The sequence below is a fragment of the Salvia splendens genome, chromosome 13, assembly GCF_004379255.2.
Source record: "Salvia splendens isolate huo1 chromosome 13, SspV2, whole genome shotgun sequence".
Classification (NCBI taxonomy): Eukaryota; Viridiplantae; Streptophyta; class Magnoliopsida; order Lamiales; family Lamiaceae; genus Salvia; species Salvia splendens.
Window position 1 is genome coordinate 26314134 of NC_056044.1, and position 20157 is coordinate 26334290.

General features: G+C 31.8%; 2 protein-coding genes and 1 long non-coding RNA gene across 16 annotated transcripts; 1 reads left to right on the plus strand and 2 right to left on the minus strand.

The window, feature by feature from the left end:
• Nucleotides 1–8103: 8103 nt before the first annotated feature.
• On the minus strand, nucleotides 8104–8960 carry LOC121761424 (transcription repressor OFP6-like). Its single transcript, XM_042157074.1, has one exon. The coding sequence runs from the start codon at nucleotides 8937–8939 to the stop codon at nucleotides 8454–8456; it is 486 nt and encodes a 161-aa protein (XP_042013008.1). The 5' UTR covers nucleotides 8940–8960; the 3' UTR covers nucleotides 8104–8453.
• Nucleotides 8961–11735: 2775 nt separating this feature from the next.
• LOC121761086 lies at nucleotides 11736–14980 on the minus strand. Of its 14 annotated transcripts, none has more exons than XR_006041923.1 (7): nucleotides 14757–14980; nucleotides 14527–14564; nucleotides 14084–14441; nucleotides 13497–13547; nucleotides 12485–13020; nucleotides 12122–12287; nucleotides 11736–12033 (listed from the first exon to the last, which is right to left on the minus strand). It is a non-coding gene; the product is annotated as an uncharacterized LOC121761086 (long non-coding RNA). The 14 variants fall into 14 exon arrangements; XR_006041927.1 differs by having other exon boundaries at nucleotides 14084–14180; nucleotides 14354–14441; nucleotides 14527–14980; XR_006041931.1 differs by having other exon boundaries at nucleotides 14084–14111; nucleotides 14354–14441; nucleotides 14527–14979.
• Nucleotides 14981–17433: 2453 nt separating this feature from the next.
• Nucleotides 17434–20083, plus strand: LOC121759946 (putative HVA22-like protein g). The gene is made up of 7 exons (XM_042155528.1): nucleotides 17434–17524; nucleotides 17633–17706; nucleotides 17783–17881; nucleotides 18016–18072; nucleotides 18148–18211; nucleotides 18322–18540; nucleotides 19478–20083. The coding sequence occupies exons 2-7, from the start codon at nucleotides 17675–17677 to the stop codon at nucleotides 19781–19783; spliced, it is 777 nt and encodes a 258-aa protein (XP_042011462.1). The 5' UTR covers nucleotides 17434–17524; nucleotides 17633–17674; the 3' UTR covers nucleotides 19784–20083.
• The last annotated feature ends 74 nt before the right edge of the window (nucleotides 20084–20157 follow it).

The following is a 20157-nucleotide window of genomic DNA, read 5'->3' on the forward strand; positions in this document are numbered from 1 at the left end:
ATAAGGACATGGGCGGAACTACATGAATTCATCTTTTTTTAACTTTTTCTTATTATAAATTTTTAAAATTTATTTATATTTTATACATATGAAAAATTCTATTAATAATCTAAATTATCTAAAAATTTGTATCTAACTAAATTTTTTAAAAATTTAGCTCCGCTTCATTTCTATGTCTGCTACTGCATAAGGATAAACAAGATTTAACTCGAGATTTTCTATGACTAGAAGCTATGATTTCACAATGGCAACCAACTTTCTATGGATTATTAGAATGTTCTAAGCCCCCAACTTTTCAATGGCCTTCACGCGGCTGAGCCGTGTGAGCCGCGGCCCTCCCATTGCAAGCGCCGCGAATCGCGGCTGGGCCGCGGAAAATAATTTTTTTTTTTCGAATTTTTTTTATAAATATACACTCTCATTTCCATTTTTTCACTTCATTCTACACTTCAAATCCCTTCATTTTACACTCTCAAACACTACAAAAAATGCAAGGTGGAGATGGTAATTCCCCGGGGTATGGAGACTCGGGATACGACAACTTCCCCAATCAGACGTGGAGTCCGCACTCGCCCCAATTCCGGGTCCAGCCATCCCAGCAGAGGAACTTGGTTCGACAACCGTCGGGGTTCGGGGACTACCGACCGAATATGGACTACCGACCGAATATGGACGAGTAGGCAGCGGTGGCGTTTTTTTCTTTTTATTATTATGTTGTGTTTTTAAAATATTTTCGTTGTAGAATTTTCCCCTATTAATAGTACGACGAAAATTTGTCTCTACTTCTCTCTTTATTAAATTATTTTTATTATCCAAATTATTAATCTACTATAATTTAATAACATTAAATTAAATTAAAAAATAACATTAAAAAAAAAAGCAAAAAAAATAACATTTTAGAGGGCCACATTTGGTGGCCCTTTGAATTTGCATTGACTTTTTTACATTTGCCATAACAAAGGCCACATGGGAGCCACAATTGGTGGCCGGGCCACAAATGGTGGCCTTTGAAGGCCACCATTGTGGACACTCTAAGGACAACAACTTTAATTTTAACTCAACATTTTCTATGCTCTAAGAGTTTTTCCTATCTTGTATCATTAGAATGTTCGAAATATATAACTAATGCTGATTTGTATTCTTTTGCAACCACAAACTCCACAATATCAACCAAATTTCTATGGATTATTAGAACATGTACACAACTCAAATGTTCTGCAATGTTCTCCTGAAAGAGGAAAGAGGGAAAAGGAAGAAGAAGGAAATAGAGAAAATAATGTACAAAATTTTCTTCTATCCATTTGGGGAGGTTTTCATTCGAAAAAAATGGCAAAAATTGAAAAGAAGCATAAAACGTGCACAAGTACAAGTATAGGGACTGCAATATGCAAATAGTATTTTGCTGGTATAGGATCCGTCGTGACAAGTATAGGGTCTAAATATGTAGTTCACATTATTTTTTAAAGACATAAAATCGAGACGCACTAACTTGCGTTAAATTTTTTAAAAAACCAACAACAATTTAGAATGCAAAAGAAAACGTTCCTAAATTAATAATAAATTAACTTAACATTTTGTTTTTTAGGACACTTCCATTTGCGTCATCTAATTTTAGTTGGGATACTAACAATAATGACGTTTTTTGAAGAGCTGGTAGTATAATTACAAATACAATTAGCATCTTTATTAATTACATTAAAAAAGTTCTTAACATTTTTTTAGTGGATAGATAATTATGTGAGAATTAGTCATAGCCAATCTCTCTCAAATAAAATAATCTCATAACAAAATCATATCTTGATATTTTTTTATCTAGCAAACAAACACCACCGATAAATATAGTTGATAAGTCTGATAATTAAAAATGGATCATAATCCCGACAAGAAAGAAAATCATTTCCAGTTATAGAAAAAAAAACAACTAAATAGTTACTGCAGTTAATCTCAGAAAATACAATCATTGTTTTCTTTGAATGCAAAAAAAAATGAAAAATGAAAAAACCCTGCCAAGAACATTAACTGCTCAATAATACATTGTGCAGAGATAAACCCAAAACCCCACAATTCAAGCTGTGAAAAATGAAGTACTAGTAAAGAACAATCACCAGTACAGATTGTCCAACTCAAATACTCCACTAGGTCATATATTTGTGAAATAGTAAAATTTAATTCATTCAATTTCGATCCAGACAAATTTTAGATTTTCTATATCATTTTGTTTCCATCGGGACATTTAATTTTTTAATGTTTGAATAACATAAAATTTTAATTTTAGATTTTCTATACCCTACTTTGAATAACCAACCGGTACAATTAATTATCAACTTAAAAAGTAAAATTAAAAATAATTATTTATCCTAACACACAAACTAATTGCACAGCTTAAATGTATTGAAAATGTTTTCACACAATATTCTAAATCGTAAATCGTAAAAAATCTAGTAATAAATCTCAATTAAAGTTGATAAGTATATAGTATGCTATTGGAAAGTAAAAACGGTAATGATTTTGAAGATAAAATAGGGAGTTATTGAACTGATGAAATGATCAGAGCACTCGATTTCCGAAGCACAAAATATATGTTGACGTGAGAGAGAATAGATTCAATAGTCTGAAATTTGGATATTGTTGTTTTTTCTCTATGATTAAATACGATCAGTAAAATAAATGAGCAACTCTTCATTTTCGTTGTTAATGCATATGTACTGAGGCAGATATACATCACATCATCTCTAATTCTAACTCTCCATTTCCTTCTCAACCATACAAATCTATTACTACTAGTAGTATTTTGTATGATGTGAAGATCTGATAGATGGAAATAATTAAGTGTGTGACAATATTAATTAGAGTAGTGATAAATTAACAAAAATTGTATATATAAAGTTGGATATTTTAGGTATTTTACATTTACAATAAATTAAAGATAATTACTTAATTTAGTGTATCACATAATTAGCCTTCAATGCTCATTTAGGAAAATTAAGTTTTCCGTAATCTATATTTAAACATTTAGTAATCAATTCCATAGAAACATACATTAATTGCATAATTTTTTCTACTAATAAAAAAGACTGCATCATATATACGTAATTTTTAGTGTTAATCATTCAAATAAATAATGTCAGTATTTTGTATTTAATTTTTATTATTAAATAATAATTCTTAAAATTTTAAGTTACAAACGTCTATATGCATATATAGATTATTTCTAAGTTTCATAATCCAACGATTTAATCACAATCATTCACATCCAATTATTTTATTATTAAATAATTTTTTAATTTTTAAATATGAATTAACTACATGCATATATACTTGATTTCTCTGTGCTAACATCAAACAAATTAATCATAGTCTTCACATCCAATTATTTTATTATAATAATTTTTAAAAATAGACTACATAATTGTATGCATAATTTCTTAGTGTTATTATCCAACAAAATAATACTAATATATTTTGCATCTAATTATTACTATTAATAAATCATTCTTAAAATTTTAAGTTATAAAAACAACTACATGCGTATATACTTAATTTCTCCGTGTTATTATCTAAAATTTTATTCAGTTATTCACATCCAATTATTTATTATTAATAATTTTATAAAAATAACTCCATGCATATATACTTAAATTCTTTGTGTTACCATCAAACAAAATAACCATAGTCATTCACGTCAAATTTTTTTATTATTAAATAATTTTATAGTTCTATGTTATAAAAATGAATACATGCATACATACTTAATTTTTAGCGTTATCATCCAACGAAATATTAATATATTTTGCATCCATTTATTTTATTACTAATTTATTTCTAAATTTCTAAATTATAAAAATGGCTACATGTATATATTCTTAAATTCATAGTGTTACCATCAAATGAAATAAACATAGTCATTCACGTCCATTTATTTTATTATTAAATATTTTTTACAATTTCAAGTTACTAAAAAATAATTACATGATTATATACTTAATTTCTTAGTGTTATCATCCAACAAAATAATAATAGTATTTCATATCCTATTATTTTATTGTTAAATAATACTTAAATTTCTAAGTTATAAAAACAACTACATGCATATATACTTAATTTCTTAGTGTTATTATCCATCAATTTAATCATAGTCATTCAAATTTGGATTATTTTATTATTAAATAAATTTTAAAATTTTAAATTATAAAAATGACTACATGCATATAAATACTTAATTTCTTAGTGTTGGCATCAAACGAAATAATCATAGTCATTCACATCCAATTATTTATTGTTAAATAATTTTAAAAATTCCAAGTTATAAAACGACTAAATGCATATATACTTACTTTCTTAGTATTATCATCAAACAAACTAATCATAGTCATTCACATCAATCTTTCCATCATTAAATAATTATCAAAATTTCAAGTTATAAAAACGATTACATGCAGATATACTTAATTTCTTAGTGTTATCTCAAAATGAACTAATATTATTACTCCTATTAAATAACTCTTAAAATTCCATGTTGTAAAAATGATTACATGCATATAAACTTACTTTCTTAGTGGTATTATCCAACAGAGTAATAGTTGTATTTCACATTCAATTATTTTATTATTAAATAATTATTAAAATTCCAAATTAAAAATATGACAGTATACTTAATATTTTTAGTGTTATCATCAATCAAAATTGTTGAATATTTGTGGACTATTTATTGTTGGACTTATGTATTTATTCAGTTTGGCTGGCCCAGATTGATTAAATGCAGATGCCCAATGTTTGAGGTCCATTACTTACCTGAGCTGCACCGATGGTTGCCACGTGGATGTATCACCCGGATCCTAAACTGGAGTCGTTGGATCCAGGGTTTGTATGTTAAGTGAGTGTCGCATCACTTCCGTCACATATTCTAGATCATTCTCTCTCTCTCTCTCTCATTCCTGAGACTTTCTCTCTGCCTTCTCTCTTCGTTCTCTCTCTACACTTCTCAGGCGATTTTGCCGGTGAACTCCTCGGATCTTCAGTTTTCTCCGATTAATCCTTGTTCTAGTAGGATCTATCGGTGTAGATCTTGAGTTTGGAGAGTTTCTCGGTTTCCATCAGAGTGTTTGGCCGATTCTAACCTAGGGTTGGAATTTGATGGAGTTTGGTGTTGAAGTAGTGAGAACCTGTGAAGAGCTTGTGAGTTTAGTGAGTTTCTGTTGGTTGTGAGCGGAATAGGCGGTTTGGTGGCAATCGGTGTAGCTAGGGTTTTCTGACCTAGGGTTCGACGGTTTCCCATCTTGTGACTTGTGGGTGAAGCGTGTGGGGAGGTCCTTGGCCTGGTGTAGTCATTGTTGTGACCTGAGCCATATTCCTACTTGTTCTTCCTTGGTTACTGGTTGTCTAATGCTCTTGTTTAGATCCGAGAGGATCTTGTGTTGGTTTACTAACATCTCTATCTAGTGTGCAGGGTTTCAATCGGTGCAAGCATGGATTCCAGATCTGGTTATTGATCTGTGATTAGTAGGGCTTAGATTAGAAACACCATCTGTAATAGATAGTTAGTTTCATAGATTACTTGTAATCTTGAATTGGTCTTTGTACGTGGCTTGTTCCTTACTGGGATTAGTCATCTCAGTGTTGACCTAATACAAAGAGGTCCTGGTAATTAGTGAATCCCGAGTGATCTGATCCCTATAAAAATAATCATAGTTATTCATATCCAGTTATCTTATTACTAAAGGTTTTTAAAATTTTAAATAATCATAATCATTCACGCCTAATTATTTTATTACTATAAAATTCTAAATTGTAAATTAAATCATTTTAAAATTTTAAATAATCATAGCTATTCCATATTAGCATCAAATTACATATTTTTTGTAAACATAAATTTATATAAAAAATTAATTTAAAATTATAAAATAATTATATTTGCAATCTATTTTTGAATTGTTTAAGGGAAATTTAAAAATCAGAAATAATTGCACACTAAGATATAATTACGAGTAGATGGAATAAAATGACTAGGCAAACTCAGATGCAACACTATTAAAATCGGCTACGGAAATTTATTATACTTCAATTTATGAAATTTCTCTAAATAAATGGCACCATTTTGTTGCATTGGTTATCTATATTTTTCATATTTCCATATATAATCATGTAATTTGGTAGTGATTTAACTTAACAGATATAACAAAAGGGTAATCAAGTAAAGGAATAACTAGCTTATAAGAAAACCGGTTTAAATAAAAACCGATTTAAAATTTAAGGGCATTTTGTATGTACAATTTTTGTTAATTTATCTTTATTCTATTAATTAAGTATTAAATTTAAAATATATGGATAAATTTATACGTAATTTATGCAATTTGTTCCTAGTCAATTTATCTTTCTTAATTTGTGTTTATCATTTTCCATTGAGAATCTAAGAATCACACCTTTTTTCTATTGTCGTCTATTATCGTTACAATGTTGATTATTTGTGACTATGAAAGAAATCTATGCAAAAATCTGAAAATCCAAGAAATGAATTGTGTAATTATATCATGTGCTAGTATATTAGGAATAAGTTGATAGATATTAGGAATTAATTAACTACCATGAAAAGAAGATCACAATCTCACCCTTTCTGAATAAAATAAATCGAAAGTAAAATTTCTCACGACATTAATTATTTCAAGCCACTAGATCAAAAAATTCAACGGTCTTGATTTTGTAATTGTTAATATCTAAACCATAATTATTTTTTATTGCATCCCATTATAAACAAATTATTCTTATCATGAGAATATGAGAATTATTTTCAGTTCATAGATCGCAAAAATCTATTATCAGTGACAAAGCTACACATTTTATGCTGAGGGTCTAAGAATACATTTCATAGCAATATTTGTTTTGAAAGCAAAAATACAATTAAATTCAACTTATAGTAGAAGAATACTCCACAAAGATATAATTATATATTAGCCATAAAATTAAAGCTTCGATACAAAACAAATTCATAATTATCAAATTGAACTAATTAAATATATATCCTAAAATTATAATTTTAATTAACTTAAAATGACTATAATATTCATAAAAATTTCAAGGCCACCACTTAGCTCCGCCACTGTGTGTGGTGAATGTTTCTTTGTCAATTTCAAATATCAAATGCAATGGAGAATCTTCATACTATTAGTTAAATTCTTAAATTAGTGGCATATAATTATATGCAATGATTTCATGCATTTAAATTTTTGTGATATTTTTACCTTCAGCTAGCTTTTGACTTAAAACATGAACTCAGGTTTTAAAACATTTATTCAAATTAAAACCATGAAATAAAATATCTCCTCTCTGCAGACATACTTGATTCTGATTCGCGTTCATTACATGATTTTCCAGTTAGATACTTTAATAATAATACAAAAAAATGGTTATGCAACCACATCTATTTAAGGGCTATAAATTAATTTAGTCCCCAGATCACATGCAGTGGAACTGATCATAACAGTCCCAATCCAGTCGCATTGCAATAATATAAATCTTGAATGAATTTAATTAAAAAAATCCTAAGTTTTTGTGACAGATGAGCAAGTATGACTGTGGATAGTCATACAAATATTTATTGTCTCAACTGTAACAATTTTATTCATTCAATTATCGAGTCCCAAACATTTGCTAATATGGGACGACACAATTTATTTCACATTAAAGTTTATTTGCTTACAAATTGTCAAAGTTTATTTGTCACATTTCACAATAAAAGTTTAATAAGCACCCAAAATTTGTCAAATTTAAAGACAATATAGTCATACTCTCACACTGCCTGAATTTGTCTCTCCTAAAAGGTACTCCCTCTGTCCCATTAGAAATGAAACGTTTTCCTTTTTGGTCTGTCCCATTAAAAATGAAACGTTTCTAAAAATAGAAACAATACTCTCTCTACTTTTTCTTCTCTCTTACTTTACTCTCTTTTCATTAACTCACAAAACAACACTACATAAAATCAAATTGCATATTTAATGGGACGGAGGGAGTATATTATTTGAGATTGTCTACACTCTACATATATTTCTTTTCAAGATTTGTCTCATTTGAGGTACTAATAAAAAAGGAATCCATGCAGCATGCATACAGTTCCAGCAAATTTAAATTAAATTAAACACATCAAGATTACAATTACTTCACATAACTTTCAACACCTAATCAACAACAACATCACTACTGGAGTACATTTCATTTCCTGCTGCTTAGTAAGACCACGCAGACCTCGTATTTTATTTCATCAGTACACACTTCATTATGCAATGTGCACTGATGATAAAATACTAGTAATTCAAAATTAAAAAAAAAGAAGTGAAAAAAGCATTTAATAAAGAGGCACATTCAAATGCACGATGCATCTGTCCTAATTATAATTAACTAATTAATTAATTAATTAATTAATAATAGTCGGGACAGATGCACCGAACATTCAGATGGATATGCTAGAAGTAGTGAGCGGAGGGGGAGCAGAAGGCGGCGCCGCTCCAAATCTCCTTGAAAGCTCTGACGATGAGGGCGTGGTAGTAGGGAGAGTTGAGCTGCAGGAAGCAGTTCAAGAGCTCTCTCAGATCATCTTTGGAGTAGAGCTCCTTTTCGAGGATCATCTGCAGCATGGAGCGTCGGAAGTCGAGATAAGGGTCGTCCGACTCTTTCTCGACCGCCACGCTCTGCCCGCCCAGTCTCCCGAAGCCCTGCACTGCGCGGAGGCTCTTGATGTCCGACTCCTCCGCCTCCGAGGAGGAAAAGCAGTAGTGCTGCGGCGTCTCGATGGCGGAGGACGAGGAGAAGGTGGTCGTGGTGTTGAGGGAGCTCGACGAGGAGGAGGAGTTGCGGTGGCGGTGTCTGCGGCGGAAGAGTGCGGAGAGGGATGACCCGCAGTCTAGTTTCACGCTCACTGTGTTGAGAATGTGTTTCTTGGCACTTGACATTGTATTACAAAAATATTCTTGTTTGTTTCTCTTGAACAATAATACTAGTAGTAATATATGTGTATATATATGTATGAATGCAAGGGCGGTGGGTGGGTAAGTGATGAGAGTAAGTAAAAATCATTATCCAACCGAATTTGTACATTATGAAAAGACAAATATAGATAACAATCCTATTTACTTTTTTCTTATAAAAAACATTTTCATATTTGGGAAAGTATTATAGTACTTTGTAATTTTAAAAAGTTATAATGAGAGTTATTTTCCTTTGCATTTTCATTTATATAGAGAGATATAGTGGTGAACGGTACATTTATAAGAAGTTGATACTTATTTTAGAACTCAGTGTATAATATATTCAACCCTTGACAATAAAAAGTTTAGGTACTTTGCATTTCTGTCATGCATCATCTAATATTAATATATATTCAGTCGATAAGCTGAAGAAAGGCAAATGATTTGAGGGACCCTTGTTTAAATGATCACAACACATTTGATATTTTGATATTGTCATTTATCTATCAATATCTGAATCACTAACATTTTGGCAGACAAGGGAGAACTCCCATTTGCTATAGAAGCGTTATTACGCGGACGTTGGAAGTCATTATTTTATTTTTCCAACGCATATATAATGTAAGTAAAGTAGTAGTAATAAATCATAATGAAGTGTAAAATACGAGGCATTCATTTGTTGACAGTAGGTAGGGTAATCTAGTCAGGTTGCTCATCAATACCTTCACGCTTTATCAATTATTAAGAAACATTATACTTATATGTATGTATGGCCATATGGTGTATATATGATACAAACAAGAATTCTTCATTATTGTTGGAATAGAGAATTACTCCTATTTTCAATTATTCGATTCAATCGAGTTAATTAGCTACATTTCTTTTCTGGATGAGTAGGTTTGAATCCTAAGTTGGCTACGGAGATAAATAGCTTGATGTGGAGTACTATCTAAGTTCAACCCTTTGAGCAAAATATTGTAGCAAGAGATAAAAAAGGAAAACCCAGAGACCGATCCCATCATCTTAGTTTAATGTGAATGCAGTGAATTTTTTCATTAAAAATATGAACTCCCTCGGTTCCAATATAATAGAGACATTTATTTTGTGCATGAAAATTAAGAAATACTGGATGTGCAGTGAATTTTTTCATTAAAAATATGAACTCCCTCGGTTCCAATATAATAAAGACATGTATTTTATGCATGAAAATTAAGAAATACTGGATGTTTAGTGTATTAAATGATGAAAAGTAAGAAATAAATAAAAAAAAATAAAGTTATAAAGAGATAATATTATGTTAGAACATCCCATACAGTAACAGGAAGGTGGACGGAGGGAATTAGAGCATCCACTACGCGTCCCGCGACCGTCCCGCGTTTCGTTCCGGAGGGACGGAACCGCCGCGGGACGCGTTGCAGCGAGGCATTCCGTCCCCAGCCTCTCTCCATGCCGTCCCGTAGCCCGCGACCACGCGACGCGGGGGCGCGACGTCTCGCCACGCGCCGAGGCGACGTGGTAGCTCCCAGGCCATGCGTGACGCCCACTCGCCAGGCCCGCAAGTGGGCGTCGTCACGCTGACGCAATAATTCATTTTTTTAAAAATAAATTTTTTAAAAAATATTTTTTATTTATAAAAATTGTTTTTTATATTTAAAAATAATTTTTACAAATAAATGAATATAATAAATTCGTATTAACTCATATATATTTGATGGGCTTGCGAATTTATGTAACTCATTCTTGGTTGTCTCTCTTTTATAGAGACATCCTTGAATGTTTTATGTTCCATTTTCGATGTGGGACAAACTCATTCTTGGTTGTCTCTCTTTTATAGAGACATCCTTGAATGTTTTATGTTCCACTTTCGATGTGGGACAAACTCATTCTTGGTTGTCTCTCTTTTATAGAGACATCCTTGAATGTTTTATGTTCCACTTTCGATGTGGGACAAACTCATTCTTGGTTGTCTCTGTTTTATAGAGACATCCTTGAATGTTTTATTTTCCACTTTCGATGTGGGACATACTCATTCTTGGTTGTCTCTCTTTAGAGACATCCTTGAATGCTTTATGTTCCACTCTCGATGTGAGACAAACTCATTCTTGGTTGTCTTTATAAAATTGTATTTTAAATTATGTCATTTTTTATTTTTTTAGAAATTTAATTATGTCTTTTTCTATTTTTTTGAATTTTAAGTTGTAATGTTATTTTATTTTTAATGAAGTGTGATTTTTATTGATTAAATTTGTTGGAGAAAAAAAATAAAAAATAGAAATTGAATGAATAGTAATTTAAGGGACGGTAAAGGGACGGAGCGTTGCAAGTTCCGTCCCTTAGTTAAGGGATGGAGTAAAAAAGTACAGTGATGCCCTCAAATAGTAGTTTAAGGGACGGTATAGAGACAACGTAATGGATGTCCTTATAGTTTTTATGATAATCATATATTCGCTTTGTAGGCATCTTTGATTAAAGTAGAAGCTGTTGTTTACTGTGTAAGTTTGTATGCTCTTGATTTTGGATGTTGATTATTAGTGTTACACTCTGTATTGTATAGATGTTGGTTTGATTATTGAATAATGCTCTTAAGCTTATCATTAAAAAGGTTTTTAAAAAAAGTAAGAAAAAAGGTAATTACAAAAAAATCAGTTAAATCGGGGTTTGGGTGATGGGGAATTCAATTAATTTGGTTAGATAAGTTTTCTGGGTTGAATACACAACATAGCACTACAGCAATGACAAAAATGGTTGTTAGCAGCAAATGCATAATGCAGAACATAATCATGCGTATCTCAAGTATTGCAAACATAGAAATTACTGATTAGTCTAAAGATCCGCTTTTTCAGCTTTCACATCCAGATGGAGTTGAAGAAACAGAGAAATAAGAGACAGTACCATATTTAGCTCGAACAAGAGGGTTCAAACCCGGTGTCAACTGCTTTTAGCACAAATATAGGTGGTTCCTGATCAAATTCGAGACGAGATAAGCAACCCATATCAAACCGGCTGCAGTGCAGGAGAAAGCATGAGTGTAACCCTCGTGTTCAACGTCATGACATGCACCGGGTACCTGTTTTCTCATCTGCGTTTTTCCAAACAAAAAAAGGATAAGATTGAAGCAAGAACGCAGGATTTTATGCATTCATGAAGAATAGAGATTGTGTGCATACGTGTGTAGTAATGCAGTGCTCAACAGACCAGTCTCGACATCCAAAGAAAACAAACGACCACCTCTTCATATATATGCAGAGGACCCCAGTGATCATCAAGGCCAAAAAGAAAAGCAATCTGGTTTCTCTTGCTCTTGATGAATTCCAAATCAGATTTTATTGTCAGCTATATAAGAGATAGATTTAAAAACCAAAAACCATCAGATGATTGGGAGCCAAAAAACAAAGAAAGCTTACTGCCTGAAATTCAGTCAGAGCCATATACATAACATTTCGTAACGAATGATACTGGAAACGAAAAGTATTTTAAGCAAGCATAGAGTGACTTGTATGAACCAAGTAGGATTTAGTCAACAACTGCACCTTCAGAGCATGTGTGAGTAGAGCCTCGACAGCGGAAGATGACCATGACTTTCCGATGGATAGTTTTACAAGGAATCTTGTGATATCCGATGGGAGGGCTCCAAACTAGACTGATATGAAGCTAATTGTGGTACACAGAGCTGGAGACCAGATAATAGTTATTCGACTATTGGTAGCAGCTGTGTCAAGTTATTTAAAGAACACAGATGACAATCATTCAGTGACACAATTCGCATGTAAATAATGCATGGATAAACATGGTTATGCACACATGCAAACGCGACTCAAAGGGATAAAGAAATCAAAGGAGTATTTCATCACAATGACGTGCTATACATTGCAAGTCTTCTAATGGATGACTGTGTTGAGGACGCAGTGTCCAACAACCAAAGAGGAGTAGGATACAGACGTCAAAGAAAGACATTAATAATATGATATAAAAAGGACAAATTAGAAAAACAAGCAAGCTGACTGCACACCTTCTTGCTAGATCTCTAAATCTCAAGAGAGATATATGAACCAATGGGATGGCCAACCTTCAGATACAAATTCAACAGTAATCATTATTAACCCAAAAGGTCTAGCAATTCAAGAAATAGAAACTTTTTAAAATTTGAACTACCTACGAGTTGAAAATAGGTTCTGTAAGGAGATTATAAATGTACGAGAGACCACACATTCAACATAATTAGACTTGTTTTGCTGCAATGTGGAAATGTTACACATGGTTTACAAGTATTATACGCATTTCAACAACTTGAAGTTCATGCTCAATAAAGCTTATCTGGAAAAGGGGAGTAGAGAATAAAAGCCATTTGGAGACAGGAATTCCACTCAATAATCAGAGACGGCTTGCATAGAAGGAGAAAAAGAATCATGCCATAAAAAACTGAAACATCATCTTTACAGCAAACTTAACAGTTCAATATTTGCAGCTCTTTGTTATGTTGTTTACCCAATCATGTTTTGAGTAAACTCTTTCCAGAGATATTACAGTCACGTAAGAATTTACCTTATGATTAATTTGTTCTTCCAACGAGAACATCCTTTGAGACTCCCAATTCTGGAAAAACAAGAAAGCATGAATCCCATGTCATTTTCCAGTTAGAGTGCATTTCGATTAGAAGTATTTTCTAAAAGACGACAGTCATCAACTGAAAGACATAAGTTTATAGAGTTAAATTAATGCGCACAAATGTTAAAGAAGCAAGGATAGTTGTGAGATATCAAGCCGAAATAACACAAAATGTGAGGACGGTCGCATATCCTGTAATTAAAGTAGGAAAAAAATGGCATTGGTTCTTTTAACTAACACCATAAGATTTAGCATTGTGATTTATGTACTGTAAGTGTTAATCTAAGTCCCTTGTAGAACATCCAAGTAGTGAAGGCTCAGTGCACCCCTTCCCCCAATTAAAAAAAATCAAGAAAAAACATAAACTATATTTGGTACTCCTATAATTTTCCAACAAGTGTTTAACTAAATAGAGACTGAGTGTGATCCCTTTTGAACTAGTAAAATTTAATTCCAATCTTAAGAGTATTGCATATAATTATAAATAAGAATTATCAATATAACTTGGTAATCAAGGCAATCACCTTTTGCGAGGGGATATGTGGCTACTACCTTCAGCAAGGAAACCAGGCAATCAATCAACAGAGATTCTATGGTCACTGAATTCCCAATTCTACAACACTATGTTTAATGCAAAGGGAAAAAACATACAACAGATTATCAAAAAACATTCTTTACTTTCTTTTAATAGGAAAATGAATACTAGTATAAATTTAAAGGCCACATCGAGTTGAAAACCTGAGACCTTTGGTCTCAAGCATTACCACTCTACCACTAGGCCAACTCACACACACCAATCTTTTCTTGTTTTGTGACAGATGCAGTCCCTCCCAATAGCTCTTACAGTGACTCCAAAAATTTCATTGTAAAATGAAACAATACCTACATGACATGAATCATTCCTACTTTAAAAAAAAATCTACTTATTCACACATAATTCACATATAAATATGAAATAATTGAATACCTGGGTTGCCTGGAATCAGCAATACATACGTCTTAAATCTGATTCAAAATGGGTGCAAAATACAGCAATGTTAGTACGATCAACACAGTTCTTGAAGCATTAACAAGTCTATAGTTGGCACACTTCTTCTTCTCGACCAAACACGCGATTTCACTACCCATTTGCGAAAGGATATATTTTGGGCAAGTAGAAGCTCTACAGAAATGAATGGTGAGGTTCATTAGAAGTACCTAGAGTTGGAAACAAGTGTTAAAACGGGAGAGAGGCCTCAGAAAAATCGAAATCTTGGTTAGGTAATCACTATTCAAACCGGAAACAGCACGTGGCATCAACTTTCGGATCCAATTGCGGCACACCACAACGACAACTGCCGTTGAATTTTCCTTCTTTGTTTCGGGCAAAATGTGAAATATTCCGGATCCCCTAAAACAAAATCCTAAAAAACTCTTAAAACAAACAAAATAAAATAATCTTATAAATATGACAATTTTAATAAGTGATGATGTGGTCCATTACACATCTTTAAGTGCGTGTTAAGATTTGTTTTAGGTTTAGTTTTAGGTGATCCTTCCGCTTTGGATTAGACATGATTTTAATGTAAAATAGGTAAAGTAAGAGAGATATAGAAAGAAAAATTAATTAAAGTATTATTAATGGAAAATGGGTAGAAAATAGTTTTCAAAATTAGAAAATGCATATTCTTATGGGATGGACTATAGAGAAAAGAGTGCATATTCTTGTGGAACAAATAAAGTATATGAGAAAATATTCATGACATACAAAGGTGACAATGTGATTTGGTAAGTCTTACCATTACATTTTTAACAAGAAGAAATAAATAGAGTGTCATTTCTAACTAGATATAAGTATAAATTATGGAAACATAGTTAATTCTCCAAATAAAAACATTATAGTCAACTATAGAAAGTTAGAAACTATACCAAAATATTACTATGCATAATATATATGCATATAAATAATCGTGAATAATAAAAAGAATGATCATATTGTTTTACCCATTTCAAAGTTAGAAATTGCTTTTTTCTTAAACAGAGTTTTGTTTAGTTATACATTTAGCGCGCATTAAATGGATGAAAGTGTTTTGTTAAATTTAAATTAAATTTTGTATATGATGATTTTATAGTGTAATTTTTATTTCATTATAAAATAAGAATTACACTATACAATCATATGTAAAATTTAATTTAAATTAACAAAACTTAAGTTATAAATTATATTTTTGTTTGAATAGATTATAATTATTATAGTATATACTATAATAATTAAATATAGTAAAAGTGAAATGAAACATTTATTAGCAGATAGATGAAAAAGGAAAATGAGACATTTCTTTCCATAATTTATATATCTAGTTGTAAATTGCACCATATTTATTTTCACATGTTAAAAATGTAATGGTTGGACATAACAAATCACATTGCCACCTTTGTATATTATGATCACTGAATATTTTTTAAAAATATAGATAAAATGAATACTCAGCCATTTGACAAATACAATTAATTTAGGATTTTTTTCCAAGACAAATTTGCCCTCGATCGTAATTTTCAAATTAATAAACGGACTTAAAAATTCTGGATTTAGAATTTCGCTCTCTGTCTATATTCATTGGTCGAAATTCGAATATTTGTATTTTAAATTGATAAAAATGTATAAATAGCGAATCAAATGAAGCAAGAAAGAATTAGAAGATATGATACAAGATGCATGGAGAGTGATAAGGGTATGAAAATTAGGGCTTATAATTGTGGGTGTCAAGAGAGACTAACGAAACCGTAGATATGAGATCTATAAATAATACTAGTAGTAGTACTTGCTACGCCTACAATATAAAATCTCACTTTGACTAGACATGCGAGTTTTAAGAAATAGTGGGAAAAGTTAGTGTTAGTGTAATGTGAACTTACTTTACAAGAGAAGAACGTTTAACTTCACCCCAGACTCCCGGTCCTCCGAGGAAGAAGAATGGCGAGGAAATATTATACGTACAATGACATTCACCCCACGCTCTTAACACCCCGAGGAAGAAGATTAGCGAGTAAACTTGCCGGAGGTGGATAGCGATGGGAACAAGAAAACAGAGATACTTGTGGATAGAGATAGACTAGGGTGAAAATGAGGGGTGAGTTGAGAAGGATTTAATTTACCTTGCTTGATTAATGTACATAATTAACATTAATGATGTCCTAATTCATTTTCAAAACGGAAATAGACTATTCTTCTTAGGATAATTCAAAAAAATTATTGTACTATAGGGAATATAACGAATGGAGAAAATTCCATTATGATAATTCACTCCCTATCTATCATCTTTTTCTGCATAAAAATAAAATAAGAAATTATATGTACTCCTTTCGAGCCTAAAATATGCTCTCTTTTCATAAATATAACGCATATAATGACATTAATCCTCTATATATTAACTCTAAATTTAACAAAAACTGACATAAATTTTCTCAATGCAATTGGCTTTTGTTCATCGAATATAAGTTCCACACAGACTTTTGGTTGTCCCGTTGTAAATTTAAAAGTAAAGTTATTTGAGATATTAATACATTATTATTATTATCAAAAGTAAGTTAAATCTATAAATAAAAAAAGGTTCGAAGTAAGAATCATACTCGTATTTACCATTTACTAGCAAATGAAAAATGTAGACAATATAATCAAATAAAAAACCGCTTTGGAAAAGACAAAAATGCCCTTAGCAGAACATAACTGCCAAACGGTAAACCCGTTCAATGGAGGGATGATCTCTACAGTTCCATATTTCCCTTCATCCAACTTTCAATCTTCTTCACTCTTTAATTATTGAACCCAATTTTCTCTCTCCAAATCGACACCTATATATATACACACACACGCCATAATTCTAACACCGATGCACGTTCATTCAAATTAATAGTCTTCCTCTCTCTCCCTGCCGTCTGGTTTCTGAGATTTCATCACATTTCTCAGGAACCCATTCTCGCATTAGGTAAATTCAATCCTTCTTCATTTTTATTCAACGCTCGGATCCATTGATCAATTTTTTTTCGATCATTTGCATAATTTTAATGTTTTCTTGTTTGTGATTAATGGTCAGAGATATTAACAGGCGGGGAGATATTAATAAGCCTCTGCAAATATGATTGAGGAATTAATTACCAGGAGCTTGATGTGTGTATTCTTTGAATTGTTAATTTAATGTTTTTTCCATTTATAGTAATTCTTTTTTGTTTTATTTTGGGTACAGCTTGGTGTTTGGATATGCATATCCTGCATTCCAATGTTTCAAAACTTTGGAGAAAAACAAGGTTACGGTTCCAGAACTCAGGTTTTGGTGCCAATACTGGTGAGGACTTTTCTCATATTTTAACAATTACACGTGTCTAATTGATGTGAAAAGATTAAAAACTACTATATGAAGGATGTTTATTTAATCTCATTTGCGATATATATATACATTTCTGACCATATGTTCTGCAGGGTAATTGTTGCGCTGATATCAATTATTGAAATAGTCCTTGATATATTTATCTCATGGTAAGTAATTGATCAAAACACATCTTATTATGTTAGTAATATCATGTTGCACTAACGATTCAATTTTATTTGAAGGGTCCCCTTTTACCGAGCGATAAAGCTACTAATGTACATATACTTGTGGCATCCCGCTACTAAGGTAAAAAAAATCTCTATCAATCCAGTAGGCTGATTCATATTTATTAATTTTGATGTTTTGGGTTCAAATTATCTTAATTCATCGTAAGCTTGTTACAATTACAATAATAGGGGAGTACCTACATGTACGACACGGTGGTGCAGCCGTATGTGTCTAAGCATGAACCAACAATAGATCGAGGTATATCCGAATTGAAGGAGAGGGCATGGAATTTGGCTCTTAGTTATTGGTACAAAAGCGCAGATATGAGCTCCAAAAAAGTTCTTGAATGCCTTCAATTGTTGATGGCTCAAGTCATGAACGCTGCATTATCGCGCCCCCAATCACAGGTTCCTCATTTCTGTTTTCTTCATTTTCACAGCAAATTTTCTTCTCTTTCCTTTTGTTAATTTCATAAGTATCTTTTTAGGTTTAGGTTTAGGTTTAGGTTTAGGTTTAGAAAGAGAGAGAGAGACCCAAAAGAGGGAACAAGGCAATTGGCAATTTTAAGCGATAAATAATTTGTGTCCAACAAAAATATGGAAACTTTAAATGATTATTTGACAATTAGTAGAAAGTTAATATGCGTTTTTAAATTATACTCTTATATCCAACATATTTGTTTAGGGTTCTAATGAATATATAAGACTATAGCACTACTAATTTTTAGGATCTTAGTAAATGTTGTGTCGCTATCATTTCCAAGCATTCAAGTTCACTCATCTTTCTAATGAATATTAGACTATACCTTGTTATAGAATCGATATCATTGAGATTGTTGTTTAAACTTGAAATATCATTAAACTCCTCTCATGATGACTTAGTGTCAAAAATTCGTGATACATACATACAAGTTGATGTATGCTACTATTAGACAAAGTTCACTTATAATTCACGTGAATATGTTTACTCTACTAATTTAATTAATATTCTCCACTTGTATTATATCAATGTCTAACAATTCTCCTGTCCCTTAGTAATCCAAACATTATTCTCCACTTTGTTTATAATAATGTTCAAACCTTTCCACTTTCGCTTTCGCTTTTTACATGGTGGAGTACACAAATTTACACTTCAAACAGAAAGTGTGTTGATATATGCAATCGATATAATCCCCATTTAAAATTTGTACATTTCCACACAAGTAGATAGTAGTAGTAAAAAGATTCTTAATTTTTGTTAATGAGAGCACTAAACAAAAGTTGAACTTTACTCTAAAAAACTATTTCACTTTTTTAATAAAATAAATTGCACTTGGTTTGTTGACCTATTATTGTCCGGTGACAGGAGGGTAAATCCAAGTCCAACGACGGTGCAACGCCAACGCCGCCGAGCACGCCTTCTGGAGTCCTCAAGCGAAACACTTCCGATAAGCGGCGGCCACCTGTTGGTCCGGCGGGAAGCGCGGGCAGCCCTACCCCCAAATCCGACGCTATAAAGGTGAAACTCCATAATCAAGCACAATTTGTTCATGCCGATGATGTATTTACCCCCAATTCGGCTAAGCAACAGAAATCAGATAACGATCAGGATTTCCTTGCTGCCAGGGTCAGGCTCAGGAGCCTCAACAACAAAGAAAGACTAAATAATTGAATGCAATAGTTTAGGAATTAGTAGGATTTTTCTTTTTTCTTTTTTGATTTGCTTCTTGTAATTTCAATTCTTTTTGCTGAATTCTAAATTGCGATTGAAGCACCGTAAAAAAATGGAAATTGTACATTTTTTTATGTGTGTGTGAAATGTAAATGTGAAAACCCATCGAGAAATTTCTGAATAAGGGGTTAAGTTCGCTGACCTTTCGTAATTAGGGATTCAATTCGCAAGCCTTTCGTAATTTAGGATCGAGGCATACGTATTCTCCAGAATAAGGGATTTGTGATATTTTATCTTATTTATGTTCTTTTTTAATATTATTTTACTATAACCATTTATCAATTGCCTAAATTACCCCCTTCAAATTTTTACAT